Source organism: Rutilus rutilus, assembly GCF_951802725.1.
Source record: "Rutilus rutilus genome assembly, chromosome: 8".
NCBI lineage: Eukaryota > Metazoa > Chordata > Actinopteri > Cypriniformes > Leuciscidae > Rutilus > Rutilus rutilus.
The window spans coordinates 4,074,916-4,095,910 of record NC_140222.1 but is presented as its reverse complement, the minus strand read 5'-3'; the positions used below and the strand labels follow the sequence as shown (position 1 = coordinate 4,095,910).

General features: G+C 38.7%; 1 protein-coding gene across 1 annotated transcript; it reads right to left on the bottom strand.

Moving 5' to 3' along the window:
• Window positions 1-6,356: 6,356 nt before the first annotated feature.
• Window positions 6,357-18,778, bottom strand: LOC311295733 (uncharacterized protein). The gene is made up of 3 exons (XM_084417238.1): window positions 18,731-18,778; window positions 17,697-17,977; window positions 6,357-11,911 (listed from the first exon to the last, which is right to left on the bottom strand). The coding sequence occupies exon 3, from the start codon at window positions 11,646-11,648 to the stop codon at window positions 10,920-10,922; it is 729 nt and encodes a 242-aa protein (XP_084273364.1). The 5' UTR covers window positions 11,649-11,911; window positions 17,697-17,977; window positions 18,731-18,778; the 3' UTR covers window positions 6,357-10,919.
• Window positions 18,779-20,995: the final 2,217 nt, after the last annotated feature.

Here is a 20,995-nt window from a genome sequence, read left to right as displayed (position 1 = left end):
TGAATGCCAATCTTCACTGAGGACATTAATACTGTTTGCTTGAGTTTGGTTCTAGTTCTGTTCTGTGGATTTATTTGCTGTTTTGTTGTTAATTTGTGCAATAAAATGTTTGATTAAACAAAAGAATGGTTTTGTAACAAAATAAATGCATAAAAACACTGCACATGAAAGGGTTTTCAACACACAAACCATTAATTTTTGCAAAGTTATGGTAAAATAAAGGCCTACAAAAAAATCCTAAATTAAGAGCCTTTCAGGAGTCGAAAGAGCCGGCTCTTCTTTGGGAGCTGAGCCAAAAGAGCCGGCTCTCTGAAAAGAGCCGAACTTCCCATCACTACCAGAAACAGAGAACTTACACATTATTGGTTCTGCCTGGACATACCATTCGCTGGGAGTTGCCCGGGGGAGGAAGAAAAGTTTATGTCTTTATTAATTGATTCCTTTAGTTGTACATTTATGGTATTTAATTACATTTTGATTTCCCTTATTTTATTTAATATATATATATATATATATATATATATATATATATATATATATATATATATGGTTGATTCGATTTTGATTTACTTATGGTTATATAGATTTTTTCTGCTTGTTTGGTTGTTATAATAAGCAGATTGCTTGTCTCTTTGTCTGTCAACTGTTTGTATTATTTTGTGAAGCGACCTTGGGTTCTTGAAAGGCGCTATAAAAATAAACATTATTATTATTATTATTATTATTATATGCTGAATGTAAGGCAGAATTGTTTTCCCTCTTAATTTGTAATGGGTCCATTCTTTATAAGCTGTTGCTTTGTTCATTTGAGGAGGTCAGTTTTAGTTTGTTTGGTTTTTGGCTAACTGTTTTTTTATCTCATTTTTTGTTTGTTAGTAAGAAATGTATGAGTTTATAAAGCTGATTTTTTTTCTTGGGTTCAAATAAAGACCCATTTTCCATAAAAAGCTTGTGTTCCTTGTTCCTGACTTCTTGGTCCCTCACACACACACACACACACACACGACCCCTAAAACTTCCCATCACACAAAACCTTCTGGATTTTTACATTTAAAAAAAAAAAACTAATTCTGTATGATTTATAAGCTTGTTTCCTCAGAGTCCCCATGAGTGTGTGTGCATTCAGGTTTAAAGGAGAACTCCGGTCAATTTTAACATTGAGCTCATTTTTTTGTACATTTGCAGTGCTGTCAGTACAGAGAACAACGACAAAAATCGGTGTTGCCTACACTGTGTTATCCTCTTTTTCAAATTTACACCCTGTTGACTTCAGTGGGGCAAGTTTTAAAGCTGCTTTTAGCCTCTTAACATCCTTGATGTGTCATTACAAGTGCACAGCCAATGTGAGTGATTCCTTCAGAGTGAACACGGGTGAATCTGACTGCAGTAGATGTGAAAGATATGAATAAAAATTATGTTAATTCAGCCAGCGCTCATACCTGTATTTACTTCCTGTTTTCGGTCGAAGTCCACAGTAGTCGATTGTCGAGTTCACGCGCATAGGTTTAGTTACCTATGATCACGCGCATGAACTCGATTAGCCTACTATGGACTTCAACCGAAAACAGGAAGTAAATACAGGTTTGAGCGCTGGCTGAAATAACATAATTTTTATTCACATCTTTCACATCTACTGCAATCAGAGTCACCCGTGTTAACTCTGAAGGAATCACTCACATGGCATAATTATAATTGCATTACGAATTGCTGTGAATACGGTAAGGCAGTATAAGCTCAGCTAGCACGATCATCAGATAATGTTAGCTGTATGCTATGCTACTATCTTAGCTAACTAAAAAACACACTAACAACGAGAAATGTTTCATTTCACAATCTATAGCTTCGGTTAAATACTAGTTTATGAAACGTGTAAGTTAAAATACATTAATGACTCGTTATAACGTAGTACAAACGTCTTCTATAATAAAGTGATTTTGTATGATTTGTAACCAGGCACTAAAGCGATTACCCATAAAACGTGCTTTGAACCAATCGGATTGCTTGGGTCCTAAACCCGGACTCATCTCTTCAGTGGGACTCATTTGTTCACCACACCGGCCTAGAAAGTCAGTAAAGACATTGTTAAAATAGTCCAAGTGTCTACAGTGGCTCAACCTTAATTTTTTGAAGCGACGAGAATACTTTTAGTGCGCAGAAAAAACTAAAATAACAACTTTATTCAACTCTTTATGTTCTTCTGTGTGTTTCTGAGTGAGTTCTTGTAGAGGAACAGCGCATCGATTCTGGGTCGTACGTCAGAACGGAGGCTCACTATTGGCTGACGCTGGTCATGTGTGTGATGATGCGTGTGATGCTGGCCAATAGTGAGCCTCCGTTCTGAGATGTACAATTGTGATATAAGTATTTGAAATGAACATGATTTCTTAATGTCTAGTGACACATCAGGGCCATTTTATGATTAATTGAAATAGATTTCTTACATACAGCTCCTTTAAATTTTCACACCGTCCCATCCCTACTCCAAGATTTCTGACCGACCTTGATGGGGTGATTGATGTTGAATCTAGCTGGATAGTGAAGTCGTGCTGTAGAGACGGATTGGCAGGGAGGACGATATCTATCTATCTAGAGAAGTAACTTAAGTAAAAAAAATGGAAAAGTGTCAACCACATACTTTATTCCTACATTTATATATGTATATACAAAAAATATTTATTATATATACACAAAAAATATGGTGTCTCCTTTCATTTATATGCTGACGACACCCAACTTTACCTTCCCCTGCAATGCAATAATGATTCTTCTCTTCAGCCACTGTTAGACTGCCTGAATGATCTTAAGGCATGGCTTTCCCTCAATTGTCTTCATTTAAATGAAAACAAAACTGAGTTTATTCTGTTCGGCCCCAAGGAAAACTGCGATTTTGACCTTGACCTCGGCCCTCTCACCCCTTACAACACAAAGTGTGTTAGGAATTTGGGCTTCTTATTCGATTCAAATTTAAAATTTGATAAATAGATTTCTGCTGTAGTCAAGTCATGTTTTTACCAACTCCGCCTTCTCAGTAAAGTAAAATCCATTCTTTCAAGAAATAATTTAGAAATAGCCATTCATGCTTTCATTACCTGTAGGCTTGATTACTGCAATTCATTGTACTATGGCAGTACTCAGGCATCTATCTCCCGCCTACAGCTAGTTCAGAACGCAGCCGCTAGATTGCTTGCAGGGAAGCGTAAGTTTGACCATATAACACCTGTTTTAATGTCCCTTCACTGGCTACCAGTCAAGTACAGGATTGAGTTTAAAATTTTATTATTTGTTTACAAAGCTTTGAATAATCTGGCACCGCAATATTTAACTGAACTTTTGGTTCCTTATACACCATCTAGAAACCTGAGATCCAGTGACCATGGCCTCCTAACAGTCCCTAAAGTAAAACTAAAAAAACGTGGCGATCGATCTTTTGCTGCCGCAGGCCCGAAGCTATGGAATAGCCTTCCGATGTTTATTAGGCATGCCCCGTCTATCTACATTTTTAAAACTCAGCTAAAGACTCATTTATTCTCCATGGCTTTTAACACTATATAGCTATTTTTAGCTATATTATTACTGCTCGCTTGTTCTTATTTTTTGTATTATATATGCATGCTGTATCTGTTTTATTTTTTCTACTGTGTTTCTTTGATTGCTTGTGAAGCACTTTGGTCAACCTTGGTTGTGTTTTAAATGTGCTCTATAAATAAATGATTGATTTATCTCACCTCTCATTAACATATTGCCAAAGAATTGTATAGAACATTTTTTTTAAAGAAGTAAAACAATTAACAGACACCAAATATATGTAAGAATAAAGATGAAAGAATCAAACTTAGAAAAATACATTTACAGATTTGCAAGAAACAAATAAAGCAACAAGCGAGTTTTTTCTTGATTTTTTGTTTATCATATTTTATATGAAACGTGTTTAAATCCAGATTATTGAAATAAACAATGTAATGAAACTTACCTATATCTTGTAGATGTCACAATAGCTGATTGTGTCGTTTGCTCAAATCTGTTGACAATAAAATTAGCTTAATGTGTCAATTTACAGATCTGAAGACATCAGCATAATGAATGAGGAGAAAACAGGATCTATTGACATGAAATAAAGAGGCTTTTCACCTGCTCTGATAATAGTGATGAGCCATAGACTATCAATACTCATTCAACAAGACATTCAGGATCAGCAGATCATCTCAAATTATTTTAAGTGAATAAAAACGGATTGTTTGAGTCAGAAATGACACAGAAAAAAATAGTAATAATAGTAATAGTAAAAACAGACACTATGACACCCATCTTTATCAACCATTGTAATTTATCCATCCATCCATCCATCCATCCATCCATCCATCCATCTTCTTCCGCTTATCCGGGGCCAGGTCTTGGGGGCAGCCGTCTAAACAGGGATGCCCAGACCTCCATCTCCCTGGACACTTCCTCCAGCTCTTCCGGGGGGGACACCGAGGCGTTCCCAGGCCAGCCGGGAGACATAGTCTCTGCAGTGTGTCCTAGGTCTTTCCCTGGGCCTCCTCCCGGTGGGACATGCCCGGAACACCTTTCTGGGAAGGCAACCAGGAGGCATCCGGAAAAGATGCCCGAGCCACCTCAGCTGACCCCTCTCGATGTGGAGGAGCAGCGGCTCTACTCTGAGCTCCTCCCGAGTGACAGAGCTTCTCACCCTATCTCTAAGGGATCGCCCAGCCACCCAATAAAAATTATGTACAGAACCGGCGACAAAGGGCAGCCCTGCCAGAGTCGAACATGCACCGGGAACAAGTCTGACTTACTGCCGGCAATGCGAACCAAGCTCCTGCTCCAATCGTACAGGGACCGGACAGCCCTTAGCAAAGCCTCCAGCACCCCGGAGAGGGTATAGAGCTGGTCCAGTGTTCCACGACCAGAAGGAAAACCTCACTGTTCCTCCTGGATCCAAGGTTCTACTATCGGCCGTGTTCTCCTCTCCAGTAACCTGGCATAGGCATTCCCGGGGAGGCTGAGAAGTGTGATCCCCCTATAGTTGGAGCACACCCTCCGGTCCCCCTTCTTAAAAAGAGGGACCACCACCCTGGTCTGCCAGTCCAAAGGCACTGTCCTCGACCACCAGGCGATGCTGCAGAGGCTTGTCAGCCAAGACAGCCCCTCAACATCCAGAGACTTGAGGTACTCAGGGCGGATCTCATCCACCCCCGGTGCCTTGCCCGTTTTTTTGCCTCAACAACCACCCAGGCTGCAGTCCGCTTGGCCTGTCGGTACCTGCCAGCTGCCTCAGGAGTCCCACAAGCCAGCCAGGCCCAATAGGACTCCTTCTTCAGCTTTACAGCATTCCTTACTTCCGGTGTCCACCACCGGGTTCGGGGATTGCCGCCTCGACAGCTGAGTGGCCGCGTCGACAATGGAGGTGGAGAACATGGTCCATTCGGACTCAATATCTTTATGCTTTATTTTTGACAAAACATACTATATTTAACATATGAGCAAAAATTGGCAAAACAAAAGCTTATTTGAGGTGGCAGATATTTTACAGTAAAAATGTATAATCTATCCAAAACTAGTCATCGAAATGTTGTCTTTCATATGTCTGTAACATAGGTCTTTCGTTTTTATTATAAGGAATATAATTGTTCATTTGCAGTTTAATACGTTGCTTATACAAATACATTTTATTTCAACATATTTCACTCGATTTTTACTCATCTTAGTATAGCAATACAGTTTGCTAAAAGCGGATCATTCATTCACACACAGAAACGCGATTCAAATTTAAACTGTCTTTTTGCAATTGTGGTAAACAGCGCGCATCTCTGCCGTTCATTCATTCACACACACAGAAACGATTCACTTGAGAATGAAAAAAACGTACTACAGTATTCCATCCGTTGCTTCTCGAAATACCAGCAGCTCTGAGGTACATTTTCCATTATTATTATTACGATAGTATTATTCCTCACAGCGCTGCGAGACGGAGTAAACAAGTACAATGATCTGATTACACTTGTGTTTTCTCAAGCTGATATGGGGGCGTTCACAGTTTGCATGGATTGCTTTAGTCATTTGCGTTTGAATAGCGCACGCTCTCGGTGGGCGGGGTCACATTAAAAATAATGAGCTGAGATGAGAACGACTGACATCTCTCTCTTTTCATACAGATTACATAAACGGAGAATATTTGTTTTTTATAAAAATTACTTAATTTAAAAGAAGAGAATTCAAGGGAGAAAATCCAACGCAACTTTGAAGGGACCAAGAGAAACATGAATATGTATTTCTACTCAGCATGACTTTTAGATGTAACTAAAGTAAAATTATAAAATTATATATTCTTGATGCAAGAAGAAGCAGACAATAAAAATGGGCAATAAAAGTTTAATACTTGGTGCAGAGAATGCAAAAAGAAAGTAAAACTGTAAACAAATAAGACAGATCTCTCTTTTTTTTTGAATATCAATCAGCCTCTTCTTCAGCTTCCTGAGCAAGAACAGTTAGTAAAAAATGTAAAAAAAAAAAAACACTTGTACTTTTAAACATATAGATTATATTAAGCAACATTAATATGCAATATTGCTCTTTGGGAAGGAACTTTATCTTTGAGTTGATGTGAATCTAACAGTAGAAACTGCTGTTCTTAAAGATAAACTATTTAATGTGACAAATTTTGACAATGTTTATTTTATACTTTCGATCGCTGTGGCCAGGGCTGTAGAGTTCTAGAATCGCTTTCCCGAGAAAATTTAGATTTCTCTGATTTACATGTGTGCATTTCAAGACATATGAAGGCTAAAATCTCCATCACTCTTTATTTTTCTCTCAGTCTCTCTACTATGGGCTGTCTCTTCCCCTCCTAAAGCTGAGCTTCCTTTGATATTCTTTTTATTTTTGTCTGTGTCAATGAAGAAAGTAAACATAGGCTCAACTGATATTTATATACATCAGTTTTATGTAAGATTTTCTGCACAGAAATGCTCCGTTATTCGTCCAAAATATTTTTTTTAAACTTTGACCATGTTTAGCATGATAATCCATCTCTTTAACACTATAAACAACTCTGAATACATGAAACACCATTGTACTTTTAACACCCCCCTTTAAGTCTGGACCTCGGTGACTTCATAACTGGCTACAGCCGTTGTTGAGGCTGGTTAGACAAACTAATAAGAGAGGTGGCATCACACTTGAAAGTGCTGGAACTGAAGATAAGCTACTTAATGTCAAGTCAGTCAAGTCATCTTCATTTATATAGCGCTTTTAACAACGTAGATTGTTTCAAAGCAGCTTCACAGAGATAAGCGTATAATTTAAGGTAACAGATATTGTTTTGGCTTTATAGCAGAGTTAAGTTATTTTCCATCCCCCACCCAATCCAAGATGGCGCCTGTGTTTGGCATTGCCGCTGTGGCTGGAGGATCGTTTCGTCTTGTTTTATTTATTTTATGTGCTTTGCTGTTATTAAGTTTGTCCTCCTATGATGTGTCTGCCGTGTGGGTGTATGATCGCCAAACGTTGATCATGATTCGCTCATCTGTGACCAAGTGTGGCGGCTTTTGTACTTGGAGTGGCTTGGGCGAATCAACCCTATATCGCTGTCCACCTGCATTGGCTGCCTGCATGCGGGAAGGAGAGGGACCTAAGAGACGTACTAAGAAGCGGAGGAGAAGAAGAGGAAAAAGGGCTGGGAGACAGGTGCTCCTCAGAAAACTTTGGAGGTTGGAGCAATGCTATGCCGTTTCCAAATTGCCGTGTCTTCGCCCCTTGGTTCCGAATGTTTTCAGTGGTCCGTTTCCTTTGCCCCTGAGAGTTTCTTCGACCGGTCGCGGTGTATGTGACGAGCATTTGAGGCCGCTGTTGCGTACTTCTGTTTCTGCTCCTGGTGGGAGATCTGCACCGCTTAAGATGGCTTTGCTGAACGTTCGATCAATCAGAAACAAGGCATTTCTACTCAATGAACTATTCACTTACAAAAATTTGGACTTTATGTTTTTGACGGAGACATGGCAACGGAGTATGGAGTTTTCCCATCTGATTGAGCTCTGTCCTGCGGAATGTTCATTTATCAGCACACCAAGGCTCGTGGGCCGCGGGGGTGGACTTGCTGCTGTTTATAAAAATCAGTTTATTTGCCAGTTGATGAACTCCAATACGTACTCGTCCTTTGAATTACAGATGTCTAAGGTTGGTCGATTAAATTCTTTTTATTGTATTCTTGTTTATCGGCCTCCCGGGATTTTGGGTCCTTTTCTGAGCGATTTTACCGAATTTTTATCCTCCCCAGAGTTATTTTTATCCTCTCCAGAGTTATTATTGTCGGTGATTTTAATATTCATGTGGATAATGCTGCATGTCATATTGTTTTAAATTTTTTTAATTTAATGGATACTTTTAATTTTGTTCAACATGTCTCTGGTCCTACACATGATAAAGGACACTTGCTTGATTTAGTGTTTTCTCATGGTTTAAATATTGACGATGTGTGTACAGAAGATGTCTTTGTTAGTGACCATAAATGTGTTTTATTTAATCTTGCGTGTAACGAAAATCCACCTCCGGTTAAGCGAGTGTCTTGTTCTCGCATGATTACCCAAGTTGCTGTTGAGAATTTCTCGACTGCTTTTGACTCCAACTCGGTTATTTTTTCAAATGACATTGACAGTTCTGTACAGTCGTTTAATGATCACTGCACTGTTCTATTGGATCAAGTGGCTCCATTTAGGAAACGGAATATTTCCGTGGTTAAGACTTCTCCATGGATAACTGATGCCATTCGCAGTCTCAGACGTGTGTGTCGGAAGACTGAACGCTTGTGGAAATCTACGCGGCTCCAGGTTCATCGTCTGTATTTTAAAGAGTTGCTGTCTGATTTACATGAGATGATTAAGGTGGCCAGAGCGCTGTATTTTAAAAATTTGATTTCAACTTGTAAAAGGAAGCCTAAGATTTTGTTTGACACTATTAAGAGCCTTGTGTCGCCTGTTACATCATCTGTACCTGCTTTTTCTAATGATGATTGTAATAATTTTTTATCTCATTTTGTGGGTAAGGTTATGGCTGTCAGGGCTAGTATTTTACCATTAGTTATTTCCCCTGTAATTATTACAGAGCGGCCCGCAATTTTAAGCTCTTTTCAGTCAATTTCCTTTAATGATCTTATTAAGATAGTTTGTACGATGAAACCTTCTCAGAGTCCGGTGGATGTTTTGCCTGCTTCTGTGGTCAGAGAAACTATTACATCCATTGGTCCATGTTTAGTCTCAATTATTAACCTTTCTCTAAAGCTGGGCCAGGTCCCGAGGTGTTTTAAACACGCTGTTGTTCAACCCCTCTTGAAAAAGAGTAATCTTGATGTTACTTCGCTGAACAACTATAGGCCTATTTCTAAATTACCCTTCATTTCTAAAATTCTGGAGAAGGTTGTAGCAATACAGTTGAATGATATTCTGGAGACTTATAATATTCATGACAAATTTCAATCAGGTTTTCGTAAAAATCATTCTACTGAAACTGCCTTACTTAGGGTATCAAATGATATTTTGATGGCCACAGATGCGGGGAAATGTTCCGTGTTGGTTATGTTAGATCTCAGCGCAGCGTTCGACACTGTGGATCACTGCACTCTGATTAATAGATTACGCTGTTTAGTAGGTATTTCGGGTTCGGCTCTGGACTGGTTTTCATCTTATTTGTCCGACAGGACTTTTTCGGTATCTGTTGGATCCTTTATGTCTGATTCTGCATTTTTGTCCTGTGGGGTGCCACAAGGTTCTGTGCTGGGCCCTTTGTTGTTTAATTTGTATATGCTTCCTCTTGGACAGATCATTAATAGTTTTAAAACAATATCTTATCATTTATATGCAGATGACATTCAGTTACTTTTTTCGTTCAAACCTGATAGTCTAGATAAACTGTCAGTTTTACAAGACTGTTTAGTCTCCATTAACAAATGGATGGCAAACAATTTTTTGCAACTTAATAAGGATAAAACTGAATTGATGATCTTTGCTCCTGACAATATTATACCTAAGATTAAGCAGGTTTTGGGGGTTTCAGCCACCTCAGATTGTAGTGAAATGAGAAATTTGGGTGTCTGTCTGGATAGAGCCATATGTTTTAACAGTCATATAAAGTCTGTAGTTCGCTCATGTTTTTACCATCTTAGGAACATTGCTCAGATTAGATCGGTAGTCTCAAGAAAAGAGTTGGAGATGCTTGTTCATGCCTTCATCTCGTCAAGATTGGACTACTGTAATGTTCTGTACACTTGTTTAAATAAGTCTTCTATGCAGCGACTACAAGTTGTACAAAATGCTGCAGCAAGGCTTTTGACTGGTACCAGTAAGTGGTCCCACATAAGACCAGTTCTCAAGGACCTTCATTGGCTTCCAGTTGAATTCAGAGTGCAGTTTAAAATTTTAGTTATCACTTATAGAGCCCTGCACGGCCAGGCACCTCTCTATATTCAAGATCTTTTACACAAACATTCACCGGGTCGCCTCTTACGGTCTTCTAGTATGGACCTTCTAATTGTCCCTAGAACTCGTCTAAAGACTAAAGGGGACTGTGCCTTTTGTACTGTGGCACCGAGGCTTTGGAACTCACTTCCCTTAGCACTGAGAACTATGGATTCTGTCAGTTCTTTTAAAAAACATCTGAAGACGCATCTTTTTGGGCTTGCTTTTATTTGACAGCATTGGTTACTTGTGTTTTTATGTTTTGTGTGTTGTTTTAGTAGATCTATTGTTTGCATGTCTGATCTTTTTAATTAACAGTTTGTAAAGCACTTTGTGACTTTTTGTCTGTGAAAGGTGCTATATAAATAAATTTTACTTACTTACTTACTAAAGTTAGTTTTGATTGATTTGCTTCCGTCGCAACGATCATTTGTTATTAAATTAGGGGCCGCTAAGACCACACCATTCCCTCTACACAGACTTTAAACGCGAACCTGTGAGAAACGCAGTTTTAATGTGAGTTTTTGTGTGACTGTGTAGATTAGATGAATGAGTGAAGCTCTTCCCACATGCAGTGCAGTGATACGGTTTCTCTCCAGTGTGGATCCTCTCGTGTTTTTTCAGATGTTCTGGCCGGTTGAATCTCTTGTCGCAGTGTGAACACTTGTAAGGTTTCTCTCCAGTGTGAATTCTCTGGTGCCGTTTCAAATCTTCAGCTCTACTAAAAGTCTTCTCACACTCAAAGCACATATGATTTCTTACACCAGTGTGTATTTTCTGATGTTCTTTTAAACTCCGCAGATGTGAAAAACTCTTTCCACACAAAGAACATGAATGTGGTTTCTCCTGTGAATGAACTGACATGTGGTTCTTCAGGCATGAAGCCCTCAAAAATGTTTTACCACATTGATCACATTCATGCAGTTTCTCTCCAGTGTGAATGATCATGTGAGACTTAAGGCTTCCTTGTCGTGCAAAACTCTTCTCACACTGATCACATGTGAACGGTTTCTCTCCAGTGTGGATCCTCATGTGTTCCTGAAGGTTTCCATGTTGTCTAAAACTCTTTCCACACTGATCACATGTGAACGGTTTCTCTCCAGTGTGGATCCTCATGTGTTCCTGAAGGTTTCCATGTTGTCTAAAACTATTTCCACACTGATCACATGAGAACGGTTTCTCTCCAGTGTGGATCCTCATGTGTTTCTTAAGGCTACCATTTTGGTTAAAATCTTTTCCGCACTGATCACATGTGAACGGTTTCTCTCATGTGTGGATCCTCATGTGAACCTTGAGACTCTGTGTGTGTGTGAAACTCTTTCCACACTGACGGCAAGTGAAACATTTCTTGTCTCTTCTTTTCAGTAAAGAAATACTTTCAGTCTGCGAGCGAGTTTTAGCTCCAGTTTTGACATGATGATGTTCCTCCTCCTCTTCACTCTCCTCATTCTTCAGCATCACGTCTGAAATGATAGTTAAAGGCATCATGTTTCTGTAGCAAGGACTATTACATATATTAAATCAACTGCACAATTATCTATACAACAGTAATACAGTTCTGACAGTCTCTCAGATAAATATTACATTTATTTTAATAAAAACGTTATGAACAAGTAATTAGTCATTGTACATTTTTGGCAAACAAATGGCGACAACCAGGAAGTGACATCATTTGAACTCTTTCTAGAGTATGATGGGAAAATAATCTCAATCATTTGTAGTGTTGACTACATTCATCAACCCTGTTACCAAAGTTACAAGATAAATAACTTTTTATTATGAAATACAACTAGACTAACTTTGGCCTTGACATTCATAGGGAATTATAAAAGTTTAAACTCTAGCCATAGTCATTTGTGCGCGGGCTATATGCATGCATATTATATATATATATATATATACATACATATATATATATAGTTGTATAATATCAAGAAAATGCAATTACCTGCCTCCTTGTTTATTGTTGATTCCTTTTTGATACACGTGTTTAGCCAATGTATTGGATATAATGCATTGCATTCAATGTTGTTATTTATTTTGGTTGTAAAAGATGGCTTATATTGTTTTGACATAGATGTACAGTAATTGGTTATGCATGTATATGTGACTGTGCCAACTCATGTTGAGAGGAGCAGAAAAGTGCGATTATGTGTGTGCGCTATGAGGACTCCTAGAACTTTAAATGAACTCAGCCATCTTAGTTGAGTTTACTGTAGTTCAAGGACATGAAGAGGTGGACCGCTTGCATCTGCCTGGAGAAGGATCTGGGAAACTTTGGAGGAGTGTCAACCTAACGCCTGTTGTTTACAACAGGAGTATAAGGGGCTGTTTACACCTGGCCACTTCATGCGTTTTCTCAGATCGGATAGCTATCTGATTTATCAAGACGATTCCATTTACACCTGGTCACATAAATGTGTTTTTGCGAAACGGATTTAAATCCGATCTTCAATTCCCGTGCTATATGCAGATTTAATGGAGTACACGTCATGAAAGCAACAGATATGAGCTGCATTTTATTGATCATCAGCTAAAATTTCAAAATCAAAGACCGCAATAAGAGAGAGCGGCAACAGCCCTGGTAAGATCATTTCGTTTCTTTACTTTTAATGATGATGATTGTGTGATAAGCGTCTGCGACTTACTTTCACTTTGATTTGCGATAGTTTGCACGTTGGCTTAATGAATAGATGCTCATCTGCGGTGATGTGTGTTCCAGTAGCGTCGCGTCGTCATATCTGGCTATAACATTACATATAGCCTATAACACGCTCTTACACGTTTATTTTTTAGCATTTTTGGGAGGAGTACAATTTACATATGTGGTTTCAACAACCAGATGCATTTACACTTGTCCAGTTTCGTCTGGAATGCGTCTCAGACCTCCTGAAGTGGTTTGAGCGATCGGATTCAAATCCGTCTCGAATGCGTTTCGGAGGGCATTTACACCTGGTCTTTTCACGATCGGATAGCTATCCGATCTGAGAAAACGCATGAAGTGGCCAGGTGTAAACAGCCCCTAAAAGACTGAAGAACTGACTGCCTCTTGGGATACTGATACGCCAGCGCCCCCTACGCCTAGAAGCCCAGAGCTGAGGACAAGAAACCCCAAGCAGAAGATAAGAAGCCCAGAGCTTACAACACCTTTGATTCAAAACGTGATTATTGTATTGTATACTTAAACGATGATGTTGTATTTGCCTTTATATTTTTGTTTATTATAAAAAGAAATGTAACCAATTAAAATAAATTTAATTGATTACAAAATCTGAGACTTAGATTCATGATGCTGGAATACTTATGAGAACATACCACAAGGGAGTCTTCTGACCAAATTGTAAGTACCTTTTGAATGCTTATGGTTTAGGTCAGATTTGACTTTCTTTACCTTACCTGAGAATAAATAAATAAATAAATAAATAAATAAATAAATAAATAAATAAATAGGTAAAAGGTGTTAAGAGTAGAGTACACACCATAAAACAATATATATATATATATATATATATATATATATATATATATATATATATATATATATGGAGGTTGCCGAGCTGGAGAATGGCCATAGCAGATGTTTAAGCCAAGTTCAATTCTTCTTCGTCATCAAGGTTCCCTCAATGCTCACAGCAGACCTTTTTTTGTCAAATATTCAGAAAAGAGTATACAAAATGCAAAACATTTTGGATGGAAACCCAGCCTGGCGAATTCAATTTATGATTGATATATATCATAAATTGAATCGTTTCCATCTCTTTTCATTCTGTTTAAAAGAACAAAATCATCACTTCGATTTCTACCAATGACTTTAATATTAATAACTTATTAACAGTCAAAACATGATAAAAACATGTCCAAATATAGCTGCAAGCAGCAATTATCGGGTGCCAAGCTAAATAAGACGACAAGACATGCCAACATGTCTGAAAGTGTCAGACAAACTGCAACAATGAGCAATTAAAGGCATTTAAATATGATTTTAGGAAAAATGCCTGAAAAATCATAGAAACAGTAAATAAAAATATGATTTAATGGATTATCACTTTTGACCAATAGGTGGCGCAGTTACAAAATTGATGTGATGTGGTCAGAATGAAGTGACAATGACACATACAAAGTTTGGTGTCAATATGTCAAGGCATTGCAGAGATAAAGCCTGAATAGTCATTTTAGCATCATGCCTAAAATTTGCTGCTGCGCTATACGAAATCGGTTTCGTCTATCGACACGAAATCCATAACTTTTAGTCGGCATAGTCTGGAGATGATACGATTCGATTTTGGTGAAAATCGGACAAACGGTCTAGGAGGAGTTCGAAAAAGTAGGTTTTGACTGAAAATCAAGATGGCGGACAGGAAGTTCGGCCAAATAAAGAAAACTTGGTATCTATGTTCTCGGCTTGACCCAGGGAATCTATTAAGACCAGTGGCATTTAAATAGCCAGATTTATTCAAAAGTTATTAGCCTTTTTGGAAATTTTGTTATAACTTTTGACCACTAGGTGGCGCTATCTCGAAATAAGCGCCTTTTTAAGCGCTAAATCACAACGCTACACAAACCGTAAGGTGAAACTTAGCATGTTTGGTATCGTGAATATAAGTCGCCCACACCCAAAGTTATAAGCATTTGGGAAAAAAAAAAAAATCACCACTTGGTGGCGCTGTTTCAAAACTTCTCAGGCTCCTTCAGGGCATCGTGCTGATGACCCATACCAAGTTTCGTAACAATGCGTTCATGCATTTATAAAATACAGCATTTTAGCACAAAATTCAAAATGGCTGACAGCCAAAATGGCCGATATGGTAAAATCGGATACCAGTCGACTCAGCATGTTGGCCTGAATCTAACGAGAACAATTTTATGATTTTTGGAATTTTCAGAAGTTATTAGCAAAAATAGTCAATGGGAGAGATCTCTCTCAGCCTCACGGGACAATGTGAAGTACAGAAAGGGGCCTCGATCTCCCTGCTGCATTTGATTAAATAGTCAGACCTTTTTCACATGGAAACATGAGCTAACAAAAGAAATGTGCATTCAGATGTAGCACCACCTCTTGGGGGTGAGTGACCATTTGTCTTGAGAGACCACCTTCCTTTGTAAGTCAGTTTTCCATAATGTCTTAAAACCTTTTTACTAGTGATCGACCGATAAATCGGGCCGATATTTGCGGGTTTGACGTGCATCAGCCGATACGCGGCTGCTGCGTTCGCCGATAGTTTTTTCCCGGCATTATTTACAGACAGGAGTCTGCAGGCTGCTCTGTGTTGCTGGAGACGCTGCAGTTCACGTGCAGCCCATGCACTGCCCCTCCCACACTAACAGTGCTGGAAGCCTCTTCAAGACAATGGCAAGTTTTAAACTTTCAAAGCATCTTTTAACTGTTTGACTTCGCTGAAATATTGCCATACACTTAAAAAGTGGAAACACGTTGCTCTATATGTGCGTGCAACTAAGCAAGTTTGTGGGTCCAAATGGAAAACGCGAATGCCTCATCTATAAAACTGCTTGTCATTGTATTTAGGGAGCTGCAAATAGCTAAGTTTGAGGCTATCCATATGCATACGGCAGCTGTTAAGAACACTGGTCATAGGATTAAATAATGCCGACGTTGTTCCGTGATATTTGTGGGAGTTTTATTCAGCGACCACCTGGCTGAGGTTTGGACGTGTGCTCATAAAAGAAGCGACGCGGTTGCGACACAGCACGCTCGTTTGTCCAGGCGCTCCTATGCCGTGGTGAGATGAAAACATCTAAACTTTTTAGGGCCTGTTCACATATCGCGTCTTTTGCGCGCTCAAGTTCGTTATTTCAAATGTAGGCGCGCGGTATGCGCGCTCATAATGGAAGCGACGCGCTCGTTTTTTCCAAGCGCGTCTGCGCCGCATCGAGATAAAAACATCTCAAGTATTCAGAATGCCGCAAGCGTGGTGGAATAATACGACAACATCGAAAGCTCGGCCGAACAGTGGATCATAGCTGGACAGGGCGGGTTTTTATTTCTCATCTCCATAAATACATGTAGTCGTAAAGGGTTAGAAATAAATGAATCCTTACTTCCTCGTCATCATGGAGAGTGCAGTTCATGGCTGCATAGCAATGACAGACGTTTATTATGCTGCTTGCTTGTTGCTACTGTGTGCAATAGTGTAATTATTTTATTCATGCTTAAATATTTATTTTCAGAATTTACTTAAAGAATTTGAATTATGCTTAAATATTTATTTTCAGTATTTTTAGCACTGAACTTTTTTTACTTGTTCTACCTCACATGTTTTTAATATTTGTCAAATATTGTTTTTTAAGTTCAATAAATGTTCCTTTTTTAAATTGAGACTTGTAACATTTGTTATCATAATTGTGTCATTTTTATGATTTAAATTGAGTGAGCAAAAGCAGTATCGGCTCCAAATATCGGCCTAAGAAAATCGGCAGCCCGTATAGGTCATCGGCTAAGGCTGAAAAAATCGGTATCGGCACTAAAAAATCCATATCGGTCGATCCCTACTTTTTACCTTGTGTTTTACTTATTCTGAAATGAGACATCTGTACCAGTCGCACTGTGACATTTTAAACGATACCAAACATGAAAATACTCTGTGATAATCATTCAACATTAAACTATACATTTTCTTGGGAATTCAGGTGATCATCTGAGCATGAGAGAGCGGGGGTGAGGGGAGAGGGAAAGAGATGTAGATTAGATGACTCAGAGGTGAGACTTTCGTCTCGATGGTGCACGAGAGCCAGTTCAAATGGTAATCTCCAGAGAGGTCCTTTTGTCCTCTCAGGGTCTGGTCACTAATTTATCAATTCTTACAACCAGTAAAGATGTGTATTATGCGACCTCATTATCTTGCAACTTACATAACCCCAACAGTCAAAATAAGCCAATTATGCCATGGATAAGATTCAGAAAACCGCTTCACAAATAACAGAAAATATTATATATTTTTACTTATTTCAGTATCGAGAAAATACTGTATATCGTGATAAAAGTTTCAGCAATTGTCGCAACATGAAAATGTTATACCGTCACATGCCTACATACAACTTTATCAGAAATTATAAACAGGTTTTGTTTAATTTACACCATTATGAAAATTGTTTGATCTTTGTATGTTTAATATGTATTACTAATTAATACTAATTACTTTTTCTCTACTACAAACACTAAATCTGATGAAGTGCTTTATAACCTTAATGTTCTTCAGCCTCACTAATGAAGAATCAGGAATAAACACCAACCTCTTTGTTCTTCAGTGTGTTTCATTCTGCAGTGTTCTGGATCTCTCATGTTCTCACTGTCCTTCAATAAACTCTGTCTTTGCAGATTTCAGCTCTTCCTGATGGTTTGATGCTCGTCTTCACTTGTAGCTGATGGGAATATTCCAGCATTTATTGGTGAATTGCAGTGGGAGGAGCTTCACCGAAGGAGGAGGAGTTTCATTGACGGAGGAGGAGCTTCACTGAAGGAGGAGGAGCTTCACTGTAGGAGGAGGAGCTTCACTGGAGGAGGAGGAGCAGATCTGATAAAAAAAAAACAATGTGAAAGATTAGTTAATGCATCTATATATTTCAATACTAATTCAAGCATTACTGTTGTGTGTATATTAGAGCTGCATGATTCTAGATACATGGTTAAAAAAATGAATCTGCACTATTGGGATCAGTAAGAGTTTTTATTGTAGTGAAAGAATATTTTGTTTAATGATTCAATCAAAAACAGTAATACTGAAAAAAGTTATTACAGTCTTCTGTTTTACATTCCTGTGATCAAAGCTGAATTTTCAGCATCATTACTCCAGTCTTCAGTGTCACATGATCCTTCAGAAATCATTAAGAAACCATTTTAATATCACTTCCCTTCTAGAAAAAATACTGACCTCAAACTTTTGAACAATTCACAAGCACGCGCACACACACACACACACACACACGCACGCACGCACACACAAACAGGCGCACACACACACTGGCCGGAATGGTAATGTGAATGAATCATCTCACACATGCTTCCACACGCACACATGCATTAATTTAAGAATAATCTTTATTTAAACTTTTCTCTTTTGTCATTCACATTAATTTGTTTCAGTATAATGATAAATCATAATAGCCACACGAAACAAACAATATTCATTCATTCTTTATTGTTAGATTTGCATATGTTTACATTTACAACACATTTTTATATACATTGTTACTGATTTGAAGTGCACACAAACTAGTTAGGTTATATTTGTTACTTATATTTGTTTCTATATTGAGTTTCAGTTTACCGTTGATGTTGGCGATGGTCCGCTGCAGCCGCATCCTGGCGTGACGAGAATTACAGTCCGGGCAGAAACAGAGAACTGAAGCATTATTGGTTCCGCGCGGACATGCGCTGGGAGTTGCCCGGGGGAGGAAGAAAAGTTGATGTCTTTATTAAATGATTCCTTTCGTTGTACATTTATGGTATTTAATTACATTTTGCTTTCCTCTATCTTATATATATATATATATATATATATATATATATATATATATATATATATATATATATATATATCTGGTTGATTTTGATACTTAAGGTCATATGTTGAATGTAAGGCTGAATTGTTTTTCCTCTAAATTTGTAATGGGCCCATCCTTTCCTTTATAAGCTGTTGCTTTGTTCATTTGAGGAGGTCAGTTTAGTTTGTTTGGTTTTTGGCTAACTGTTTTTTGTTTTGTTTGTTTGTGTTGTAAGAAAAGAGTTTGTAAAGCTGTTTTTTTCTTGGGTTCAAAAAAAGACCCATTTTCCATAAAAAATATTGTGTTCCTTGTTCCTGACTTCTTGGTCCCTCTCACACACACACACACACACACGGTGTTTGGTGTTTTAAGCCCCCTACGGCGCCATCCAGGCAGCGAGGGGATGGGTAGGTTTAAGGTTGAGGGTAGGGCTAGCTGCCTCTAAGCAGCCATTGGGGGCTTAAAACACCATCGAGCCACACACACACACACACACACCAGTCCTCTACACCTTCCCATCACACAAAACTTTCTGCATTTTTACATAAAAAAAAAAAAAACTAATTCTGTATGATTTATAAGCTCGTTTCCTTAATTTAGGTCACAGTGACACGAGTCCCCATGAGTGTGTGTGCATTCAGGTTTAAGTCCCCACCGGGATAGAAAACATGAACACACACACACACACACACACGACATTCATAGACCTATTTTCATACACACTGTAGAAGCTTCCAAAACCTCAAGTTTCACTGAACGAACACTGTGACTCATCACTGCCACAACATCGGGTGACGCTTCTTCCTGTGACTCAGCGGCTGCTCTGATTGGCTGAAGCTCTTCCCACATGCAGTGCAGTGATACGGTTTCTCTCCAGTGTGGATCCTCTCGTGTGATTTCAGATGTCCTGAGCGACTGAATCTCTTGTCGCAGTGTAAACACTTGTAAGGTTTCTCTCCAGTGTGGATCCTCTGGTGTGTGTTCAGTTGTTCTGAGCGACTGAATCTCAGTGTGAACACTTGTAAGGTTTCTCTCCAGTGTGGATCCTCTGGTGTGTTTTCAAATGCGAGGTCGATATAAAGCCATTTCCGCACTCAAAGCACACATGAGTTTATTATTTGATGCTCTTTAAAACCATCCAGTCTTGCAAAACTCTTCCCGCACAGAGAACAGAAGTACGGCTTCGGCTGCCGGTGTCTCTTCAGCATCGACGACGACAGAAACGCTTCCTCACAGTGTTCGCAGCTCTACAGAGTGTGTGAAGATGCTCATCAGATTGATGACGTGTGTGAAACTCTCTCACACTCGGTGCAAGTGTGTGATCTCATCATCTCAACTTCATCATCTTCTTTCGCTTCCATCAGGACTACAATGAACAAACAAATCAGCAAAAGTCCCAAAACTTGATATAGAAATCTAAAAAAAAAAAAAAAAAACTCATATTTTTGTTTGCTTGCGGAATTAAACGAATTGATAATTCGCCACTAGGTCGAGTCATCTTCATTTATATAGCGCTTTTAACAACGTAGATTGTTTCAAAGCAGTTTTACAGAGATAAACGTATAATTTAAGGTAACAGAGATTGTTTTGGCTTTATAGCGGTTCTTTAATAAAGTTATTTTCCAGATAAAGTTAGTTTTGATTTATTCGCTTCCGTCGCAACGATCATTTGATATTAAATTAGGGGCCGCTAAGACGACACCATTCTCTCTACACAGACTTTAAACGCGATCCTGTGAGAAACGCTGATGGCGTTCACATGCGCATTAAGAACTGGCTCTATAGTTATGTGCGTTTGAATATATGTGCGCAGGTTTGTAATTCCCTACAAACTAAGTACTGAGCTTTCCTTATAAATATTAATACAGAATTTTATTTTATTTTGTCACTTCGGGGTAGGTATGCGAAACGAATTTTCCCGACAACGCTTTATCCGTAGAGTGGTAAAGGGATCCTCCATAGGGAGAGACTAGTTGCCAATTCAGCACTGCGTTGTCATCGGGTCCAGGCGAAGGTCCTTCATCAGATCTGGATACGGCCTGGATCCG

Bases quoted from the DNA above. Each gene is read 5' to 3' on its own strand.
- LOC311295733 (XM_084417238.1), bottom strand. From the start codon at position 11,648: ATGAGGATCCACACTGGAGAGAAACCGTTCTCATGTGATCAGTGTGGA.